This window comes from Lolium rigidum, chromosome 5 (genome assembly GCF_022539505.1).
Source record: "Lolium rigidum isolate FL_2022 chromosome 5, APGP_CSIRO_Lrig_0.1, whole genome shotgun sequence".
NCBI classification, from domain to species: Eukaryota; Viridiplantae; Streptophyta; class Magnoliopsida; order Poales; family Poaceae; genus Lolium; species Lolium rigidum.
Window position 1 is genome coordinate 187145417 of NC_061512.1, and position 10871 is coordinate 187156287.

Here is a 10871-nt window from a genome sequence, read left to right on the forward strand (position 1 = left end):
AGCTTGGTTAGGTCATAGGTACATGTGGAAACAAGGATCATACCCTATGATCCCAAGGTTCTCTCCGGTTCACCTCCGAGGGAGTTCCACCTATACATGCGGGAATACTGCCTAAGTGTAGGAACCCCATGTCCGAGAAGCCGGGCACACCCGGAGGGGTAGCATTGGATATGGAACCATCTCAAATCACTTTTGTGCATGCCATGTGGACACACACAACTTTTGGGGCCATTCCCTAGGTCCGATGCTCGATTTACGACGAAACCCTAGTTACGTTGACCGCGCCGTCTACCCCTTTGATCGCATCCCATCGGTGGTCCCCCGGTGGGCGTATGCCTACGTTTGAGCTTGGTTAGGTCATAGGTACATGTGGAAACAAGGATCATACCCTATGATCCCAAGGTTCTCTCCGGTTCACCTCAGGGAGTTCCCCCTATACATGCGGGAATCCGCCTAAGTGTAGGAACCCCATGTCCGAAAGCCGGGCACACCCGGAGGGGGTAGCATTGGATATGGAACCATCTCAAATCACTTTTGTGCATGCCATGTGGACACACACAACTTTTGGGGCCATTCCCTAGGTCCGATGTTCGATTTCTGACGAAACCCTAGTTCTGTTGACCGCGCCGTCTACCCCTTTGATCGCATCCCATCGGGGTCCCCGGTGGGCGTATGCCTACGTTTGAGCTTGGTTAGGTCATAGGTACATGTGGAAACAAGGATCATACCCTATGATCCCAAGGTTCTCTCCGGTTCACCTCCGAGGAGTTCCCCCTATACATGCGAGAATCCGCCTAAGTGTAGGAACCCCATGTCCGAGAAGCCGGCACACCGGAGGGGTAGCATTGGATATGGAACCATCTCAAATCACTTTTGTGCATGCCATGTGGACACACACAACTTTTGGGGCCATTCCCTAGGTCCGATGCTCGATTTACGACGAAACCCTAGTTCCGTTGACCGCGTCGTCTACCCCTTTGATCGCATCCCATCGGGGGTCCCCCGGTGGGCGTATGCCTACGTTTGAGCTTGCTTAGGTCATAGGTACATGTGGAAACAAGTACCATCCCCTATGATCCCAAGGTTCTCTCCGGTTCACCTCAGGGAGTTCCCCTATACATGCGAGAATCCGCCTAAGTGTAGGAACCCCATGTCCGAGAAGCGGGCACACCCGGAGGGGTAGCATTGGATATAGAACCATCTTAAATCACTTTTGTGCATGCCATGTGGACACACACAACTTTTGGGGCCATTCCCTAGGTCCGATGCTCGATTTCCGACGAAACCCTCTCGTTGACCGCGTCGTCTACCCCTTTGATCGCATCCCATCGGGGGTCCCCGGTGGGCGTATGCCTACGTTTGAGCTTGCTTAGGTCATAGGTACATGTGGAAACAAGTACCATCCCCTATGATCCCAAGGTTCTCTCCGGTTCACCTCCGAGGGAGTTCCCCCTATACATGCGAATCTCTCCTGCCCTTTTTTTCCCGCCCACCCTTTTCCCGCTTGCTTCTCTCCCGCCCCTTTTTCCCGCCCACCCTTTCCCGCTCCTTCTCTCCCGCCCTTTTTTCCCGCCCACCCTTTCCCGCTGCTTCTCTCCCGCCCTTTTTTCCCGCCCACCCTTTCCCGCCCATTCTCTCCCGCCATGTTTTCCCGCCGTTTCAGCCCCTCGTCGGCCTATATATAGCCATGGCTTCTCCACTAACAGACACCAGCAACATTTCTCCCTTCATCACTTCTCTCATCCAATAGAACCACAAAATCCTCTGAGCTGAGCTGCCGCTGAGATGGCTCCTCGTCGCCGTAGCAACACGGGCTTCATCGGCGTTCGCCTGCGGCCTGCGGGACATTTCGCGGCTGAAATCACCGCCGGTGGTACGCGTGTGTGGCTCGGCACCTTCTACACGAAGGAGGCTGCTGCCCGCGCATACGACGTTGCGGCTTGGAGGTTTGGCCGGCCGCGCCACGAAATGAACTTCCCGGAGGTCGGGTCTGCGACGGAAGCTCGAGTCTCTCTCCGAGCCACTACTTCGCTCACGGGGTGAAGCGCGGCGGTACGGGGCTGGCCGGCGGCGGATTGATACCACCGAGGCGGACGAGCAGTTCATGGCACGGTGGCGCGGAGACCATCCCGGAGACGTCGAGGCAACGCGCGCATTCTGGAAGGAGAAGCAGACGTACAGGAGAGAGAGGAGGGCGGGAAAGCGGCAGAGGAAGGCCGAGGTTGAAGCAGAGTACGCCAAAGGAGAGGCGTCAACATGGGGGGAGAATGATGAACGGTGGTTGTTGTGGAACCTCACAACCACCGCTTCAGAGGACACCCCCGCGAGGATGAAGATTTCGACTTCTCGATTAATATGTGTGTGTCGAGTCCGTGTGTCTAGCGGGTCATGTGTCGACCCAGTGTTCTTTAAATGCTTTGGTTTGTGTGTGGGTCTAGTTCTTTAAGTGTTTTGGTTCATGTGTGTGGGTGTAGTTTCTTTAAGTGTTTTGCTTCCTCTGTGTGGGTGTAGTTCTTTGTACTTGTTTCGGTTCGTGTGTGGGTCTAGTTACGTAAGCGCTTTGGTATGTGTGTGAGATTAGTTATTTAAGTATTTTGTATCGTGTGTGGGTCTTAAGTATTTTGTATCGTGTGTGGGCCATTCACCCCCTCCGAGGTTCGATTTACGGCGAAGGGGTTCTATACCGCCCTTATACATATATATAGGTTTCCCGCAAAGGGGTTCGCCAAAATAGCAGTGAGAAATAAATAAACAAAAAAAATGATTGGGATTAATAATTATCTCTTTGGTGCAAAAAAAAATGGAAAAACAAAAAAAAAAAGCTGTGCCGACGGCCTTGTTTGTGCCGTGGGTGACCGTCGGCACAGAAGAAGGGGGACCCAGTTTTCAGTCCCTGTGCCGACGGCCGCCGTTGCGCCGTGGGCTACCGTCGGCACACTGTAGACGGCGCCGTGACAGCCTAACGGCTGGGCCCGCCTGTCTCGCGCGTGTACCGACGGCCGTGGCTCGTGCCGACGGTGACCTTCGGTCGCCACCTTTCTGTGCTGACGGTCCGATTTGCGCCGACGGTGACCGTCGGTGTAGCCAGCTGTGTGCCGACGGCCGGCCTGTGCCGACGGTCAGCTCCGTCGCCGGTCGACCAGGGCCTCTGTGCCGACGGCCCCGACATTTGGCCGTCGGCACATCGGCTGGCCGTCGGCACATGCCGTCTCTCCCGTAGTGTCCGGAAGATACTCAACAAAATCATCAGCAGGAAAGGCCGCTCCCAGTACTAGAGTGTCATCTCACTTGATTAAACTAAGCTATATTAACGCGGGAAATTTTCTAGATTACCATATCTCTCAAAACGAAGGATAGTATCTCGAATCTTATCTGGCATTTGTGGACACATTTTTTCGATAAAGATTTACGGATACATAAAGATGACGGGAGCGCCGGCCTTTCTGCGAAGTAAGTTAAGCAAAGTATATCAATAGCATATATATCGTCGCATAAACCATTAGCGCGACCAAGCACACAGAATCTAACAAGAATATACCAGTTAGTGGTGTCTGTCCACCATGAATCGAAATATTTATCCACTGATTACCAATATCGGGCAAGTCGTCAACTTGGAGTCAGGAATGCTCTCTACCCATTGGATGCTCAATCTGATGGACACATGTTTTTGTCTGATGGATGTATGTCACGAGAAAAAGTCAGGGATGATTCACTATCCAATATACACATGCATTGGGCCTGGATATGCTTCGCACTCACACTCTTTTTATGCGTTAACTTTTCTTCTTAATTGTATCCTACGGCTACATATCCTAGCTATAAACTTCTGTCCCAAATCTCTTGCATGGGAAACAAGAAATGGTTATTTGTTCAACTGGAGAGTGCTTCTGATTGGGCTGGGGTGATTTATTCATGAAAAAGTGTTGATGGTGAGCGCAATACGCCAATACCCCGAAATTGTATTAGCTGAGGAAAGCTGAAACTTGCAGTTTAGTGCAAATAATGTTACATCCCACTTTATAACTTCGAGTACTTGAAGGGCATCATATGAAATGGACTAGTTCTTTTTCTCAACTTGAAGTAGATTCCCTCTTAATTCTGTCATAGGTGTTACAGAACATGCTTTATCCACAGTAAAGATGACTACCAAATCATGTAATCTCAGATGGTTAGACCTACACGTCAAAGAAACATAAATTATGTACAAAAAGGTCAGTTGTGCGTGTAGCAGCGGTCTCATTTGTTAATTAAGGCTTGAAGTCACGGTCATTTACGACCGTGAAGTACATATCCAGTATAGCAACATCAAATCTCCCTTTTGCAATGAAAAGAAACCACCCGGCCCGCTGATAGCGCCCCTTGGTAGAACATTTTTTGCAGATGCCCCTTGGTGAGCCTGGGAGGTTGAAATCAAATCCCCAAACCAGACTAAAATATTGTGGTCGTCTTTTTAATCTTTACTGCTCCAATCAGTGGGTAGAGTAGAAACATAGAGAAAGGAAAACCACACTGTGACACAATTGCTCTAGCCTTGCCATTAATGCTCTCTGTGTTGTTTGGGACCCTTATGATCTCCTCCCCCGTGCTAAAATAAGTGTCTCAGTTTTATCTACATTTAGATGTATGTAGATTTATTTTAGTTGTAGATATGTTCATATTTAGAAAAAAATAAGACACTTATTTTAGAACGGGGGAAGTAGTGTTTAATGTTATTTTATTTTATTTTGGAGGGATGTTCATGATAGAGTAATACTGGTTTTATCCAAATAAATTGTTTATTCCCTTGTTTTCTCAGTTGATGTATGATGATATATTGTGTGCTTCTAATCTAAATTTTATAATCGGCATTTACAATGTACAATGTTCTTAGTCTTAGGTTGCTATGAAATTTAGAAGAACCACGCCAACTAAAAAAAGGTAATTTACACCAGGGGTCACAAAACTAGCTGCTACACATGGTTCTTCAAAACGAGCACTCGAGGTCACAAACGGCACACATCGAACCAATTTCACAGCCTGAGTGTTGACTATGCCAAAATGGTTGCAAACAAACACCGAATATTGTTGAAATTTGGACAAAGAAGCCACATCTCTGAGCACACACCTAATCCTTTTCCTAGCCCTTCTCAAGCGCAACAATTCAAAAACCAAATCCTTCATATCTCGACTGGCACTTGACATAACGACTGATGTAGACACCGGGTGCAACCATTATCATCTTGAAAGAGTGAGTTTGAAAGTGTGCATCGCCAGTTTTTTGTTAGACCACAAGTGAAACGAAATGATACAAGTGAAAGTGTGCATTGACATTGCTAAGATATCTTGCTACGTTATATTTCAAATGATTCAGAAATTTGTCACACTGAATTCAGGGAAACGAAACGATATTCACTTCAGAAAAGTTAGTTGGTCCTCCGCATAGAGGACTCTCAGCACTCATTTGCCAGCTGATTCAAAAGCCCATCAGGTTACCATGGATCCAGTCACTGGGTCGAGTAGAAAAGGAGAGAAAGGAAAGTCACTGTCAGACCAATGCTTGGAAGTTCTATCCTCAATATTTGGAAGGCTTTTTGTGTTGTTTGGGACGGCCACTGCAGTGAACCAGGCTAAACGCCTAACATACAAAATGCACTCGCAGCAATACAAGGAAGTCTCAGTCTATGCTAAGTCCACAACTCCAGATTACATTCACTCATTCAATTCATCCCCAAACCCACTCGGAAGGACGCTGGAAAATTTGCTGCATCAGAACAGTTTGGGCCATATGAAGTTGAAATGATTCAGCAAATGAACTTAGGGAAACTAGTTAATTGGGCCTCCACTTAGAGAATTAATTCTCAATACTACATTTGCCAGCTGATTCAATGCCCATCACCTGCACCTAAATAACAAAGCTTGCCTAACAAATAGCGCTTACTTTTTTTTTACGGGGATACAAATAGGAATACTTACCTCGACAGATGGAAAGAAAAAGAAAAGAAATACAGGGGTCCCTTGAAGGAAAAGGCCAACATGGATAAGAGAAAGAGAGGGGGGCTAGCCCTAGACTAGTCATCTACCAAACAAGTCTAGAAGCTAAAAGAGCGACGCTACAGTCAAGACGTCTATGTTTGCTCGATGGATGGTTCTAGGATGTGCTCTTGTTTGTTGCCTTATCCAATGCATTTTGCTCGTGTTGCCTCCACTCTATGGGGTACTTTGGTGTTGTCCAGGCTTTCCTATCGATGAACTTTAGAAGTATCGTGTTGCGAGGGTCTCCTTGTTCGTCTCCGTGGTCATGTGGTCTCATGTCTTGGGAGTAGCCTGGTTATGTGTTGGGGTCGTGGATTGGGTGCGGCTTTCGCAACCAAGGTTGTAACGGTTTTCGTCCAGTTTTCCGTAAATTAGCTAGGCAACTCTATTTTTATATTAATTTAAAGGATGAGGCAATTCTTCTGCCTCTGTTAAAAAAAACATTACCAAGATATTCTGCTACGTTATATCTGAAATGATTCAGAAATGTGTGCCACTGATTCAGGGAAACGAAACGATAGTCACTTCAGAGAAGTTAGTTGGGCCTCCGCTTAGAGAATTCTCAACACTCATTTGCCAGCTGATTCAAAGCCCATCACATTACCAATAGTGCTTACATTTTTCAACGGGGATTCAAACATTAGTAGCACTGTACTTACTCAGCGCGACAGATGGAAAGGAAGTAAAATACACTAACATAGTGTACATCATCGACCTCGATCGAGAGACCGAAGAGGAAAAAAACTATCGGCGCACATCACTACAGCACTTGCCAGATGGAACACTAGAGCCTGCACGTACAGCTACCAATCGACTATATAGCAACAATTCATACACACACAGGTAGGTAGCTAGCTGCGCTTATTTTTGTTCTTGGCTCATAGTCAGATGTTCTGGACGGCCTTGGCCATGCCGTAGGCGGCGGAGGAGGCGAGCGCGCCGATGACGGCGGTCTGGATGGCGCTGAGGAAGGGGCGGTTCCCGGTGAAGCGGCCCTTGACGTAGCCGAAGAAGAGCAGCGCGCCGAGGGTGACGACGACGGAGGTGAGCATGGCGCGGTCGACGGACGGCACGAACATGTAGGGGGAGAGCGGCACCAGCCCGCCGACGACGTACGCCAGCGCGATCGTCGCCGCGCTCGTCAGCGCGCGCCGTGGGTCCGGCTTCTCCAGCCCCAGCTCGAACCTGTGGACCGGGAAATTCTCCGGCGGTCAGTAAGATGATTAACTGGAAAGAAGAAAAAAAGAAGAGTGGGCTGGCTGGGCCTTGATTAGTTACTTACTTCATCATGAACTCGAGCCAGGCCTTGGGGTTGTTGCGGAGGGAGTTAACGACGGGCCCGTACTCCTCGGGGCCCAGCCCGTACTCGGAGAGTAGGTCCGCGATCTCAGCGGCCTCTGCGCAAGGGGAATCGATTTCAGTCGTGAAGATCAGACAAGATGAAATGCGTGTGTGGTCACGGAGGAGAAAGAGACAGAGGGTCTTACCAGTATCGGGAACGGTGTCGATCTCGTCCTGCTCGCGCTGCTGCTCGCGGTAGTAGTGGTCGGCGTCGCTCTTAGCGGCGAGGTACCTGACAAAAGCGCGAGTGCACACTTAGCAGTCGGCTCTCACATGAACCAGCACCCACTTAAGCAAACTGAAAATGAATTCTACTAAATAAGAAATCATGGGTTTAAGGTTTCTAGAATTCAATTTTACCTAGATTTTGGTCTCAGACACTGTAGTACAATACTAGTCGGAACTATTGTAAATCATGGGTTTAACTGTTCAAGGTTTCTAGAAGTACAGTTTACATCAGCTGAAACAGTTTGCTTCGAGGAACTTTTCCCTTTTGGTTGGAGAAAATTTCATATATTTGCTGCTGGAAATTTGCCAGCTCTAAATACATATGCGAGTGACAATAATCTCAGTTCACAATCTGCATGTCAAATTTCTTTGCAGCTGGGTGTGGGAGCAGTACTACTCCGTTCCGAAATATAAGCTTTTTTTTTCTATTCCATTAAATGTTCACTTCCCTAGCTGTTTACTAGCACAAAGTTGTTGTCTGGAAAATATATTCCATCCAAATAAGAAAGTACCAAGCTACTCCTGCACGATGCTAATAGTCTCTGTTGAGTACTCCTAGTTTCTCTACACCATTCGCATGCATGCACGATGTCTTTTTTTACTCAAGAAGAATCACAGCTGTAGTATTATAAGAGTTTGTTATATTTTCGTTTTTGCGAAGGACTATATTCCGTTCCATCCTTGGTATCAAGAACAGCAAGCTACTCTCGCCAATCTCCGCCTGAGAAAGATGAACTGCAACTGAAATCTACTGACATCTATATGCACCAACCCTTTGCAGAAACAGGAAGGACAACAAATCTGGAACGAGCTAATTAAGCATCTAGCGCTGCTCATCAGTAATCTCGGGAGAAACAAATGCCATTAATTAAGGGAAACGTATGCCCAGAAAAAACCAAGAAGATTTTGTCCTCTCTCCTTACCCTCCGAGCCCCATGGAGATGGCGCCGGCGGCGACCTCGGCGAGCCCGGCGGTGAGCACGAGCGCGGAGGACGCGTTGGCGCCCGACAGGCCGGCGGCGAGGGCGAACGGCACGGTGAGGCCGTCGGAGACGCCGATGATGATGTCCCGGACCACCTCGCCGGAGGTGAAGTGCTTCTCCTTGTGGTCGTCCAGGAGCAGCCTCTGGTTCTCCTCGTCCTGCACAAGCTTCACCATGTTCTCTCGGCCGGCGTGAGAATCAGCGATCCGAGTGTACTTACTAGCTGGCGAGTAGCTCGGGGTGGTCTGTTGGGAGTTGTGATGTTTTTGGTGGAGGTTGAGGGGGATTTATAGGGGTTAGAGGCCGGGTGAAATGTCCTGTTTGGACATGGAAAGTCGGGGTAATCTAGGGATTTGCTCCCGCAAAGTCTGTGTGAATGTGTAATTAGTCTGTGTGATTCTGCTTGTACTCATGTTCGCAGCTTCATAGGAAGAAAACTAGTCTGCCTATACTGTGTAAGTTGTGTGTTTTTGTTGTTTAGCACACACAACTTACATGCTTTTTGTGGTCCTTGGGACTCAAAATCACCAGTAATTAATCCTTTTTTGACATCCATGTCAAAAAGAAAATCAAATTAATATAGGCTTTAGTGCACGCGCTCTCCATATCTTAGCGTAAATACACATTTGTAAGTTTTGGCTGACCATAGTGGTATGTATTAGTAGTATGTAGTAGTATCATGCATATGATATTTATGTATGATACTATCTCTATAGTGAGCCCTCTCACAGTTTATTAGGCGTGCACGTATCCCTAGATCGCAAATTTGATCAAGTTAGTATTTGTTATATGTTATAAATTTTATATCATTAGAAAGTTTAGATGTTCTATTTTCTAATGATGTAATTTTTACATTATATAATTTAAATTATATAGGTCAAATTAGCGAGCTAGGGATACGGGGAAGACTAATAAACTGAGACAAAGGTAGAAGTATCATGAAGTACTACCTCTGTCATGTTTACATGTCCTACGCGTATTGCTAGGTCTTCAATTTAATCAACGTAACACAAGATATATACTACAAAATACATGTCATTGAAAAGTTTAGATATTGTACTTTTTAATGATATAATTTTTGTAATGATAATCTTATATTATATTGGTCAAATTGATAATTTTGGAATACGCGTAAGCCTGTAAATCGAGACGGAAAGAGTAGCATTATAGTCATGCTACATTTATTGCTTTTTAGAACTTCAATGCAAATTTGCGAACAAGATTTGTTTGGCATTAACTTTTCTTGTGATACGATGATATAGTATCCATCCATGTTACCCTAATCTTCTCTCTCCTCCTTAATTAGCTGCCACATCAATATTTTTATGGAACCAATGTCCATGATACTAGCTAAGATATTAGCACTATAGCTATCCTTATGTTTATAAAATACAAGTAGATATTGAGTTGAAACTTACGCAAGTGATTATTTGGCAAATAATATTACCACCTGTTAAGTTTCCTGAAAATGAGAAAGTAAGAATTCTACAATGTAACTTCCTCAACTTATGCTAATGTTCCTACATTTCTGGGCAAGTTTCAGTAGGGGGTCTTGGTGTGACGCAAATTTGACGTAAGTTATGCACATTATGAAGTTACCTCATCGAATCACAAATTGGTTCATGGCAGATTTTTTGAGAACATGCATGACCGGATTCTTAAAATTCGCTCCGTATGTTTTTTGCTAGAAACACTGCAAGTGGGGGAGAGAACTTCGGACCCCGCGTCATCTTCCCGAGGGTAACTAGGGTTTTCACCCCTCCCCCACCCCTTGCCATTGCGCGAGGTGACTATCACACCTCCCCGTGTGGTCGCCGACGAAGGAGGCGTCGAGGATCTTCTTGATCTAGCTCACACCGAGGACTATGGAGTCCATACGGTGGCCTAGGATGGATAGGCGTAGTCAACCTGCAGCTGATGACGATCGATAGGAAAGATTTTTATACAAGAATACTTGATCATCTTTGATTGTCCAAAATTTCAGATTTTTTTTTACTTCATATGATCCCGTCCAAACAAATTTACTACATATGGACAAAGCAGGTCTCAATCGGTTGGCATGCTGTGGAGAAGTTTTTCACTCCTTACAACTACGATCAGAGCGTGCCTGCCACACGTACTCTAGAGAAGAAACACTGATTATAATCGCAACCTGGAAAATATCGGTGCTAGCAGGCTAGCAGCGGGACGGATTTGCTAGCTACTCCTAGTATATATATATCGTTTCAAAAAAAAAAATACTCCTAGTATATATATATAAAGATGAGCACGACATGTACCACATTGGCCTAACTTTTGGGTCTAAAA

At 46.4% G+C, this 10871-nt stretch overlaps 1 protein-coding gene across 1 annotated transcript; it reads right to left on the reverse strand.

The window, feature by feature from the left end:
- Positions 1 to 6766: 6766 nt before the first annotated feature.
- LOC124653882 (vacuolar iron transporter 2) lies at positions 6767 to 8808 on the reverse strand. The gene is made up of 4 exons (XM_047192942.1): positions 8505 to 8808; positions 7500 to 7585; positions 7295 to 7409; positions 6767 to 7197 (listed from the first exon to the last, which is right to left on the reverse strand). Exons 1-4 carry the CDS (start codon positions 8738 to 8740, stop codon positions 6897 to 6899), a joined length of 738 nt encoding a protein of 245 aa, XP_047048898.1. The 5' UTR covers positions 8741 to 8808; the 3' UTR covers positions 6767 to 6896.
- Between the last annotated feature and the right edge of the window lie 2063 nt (positions 8809 to 10871).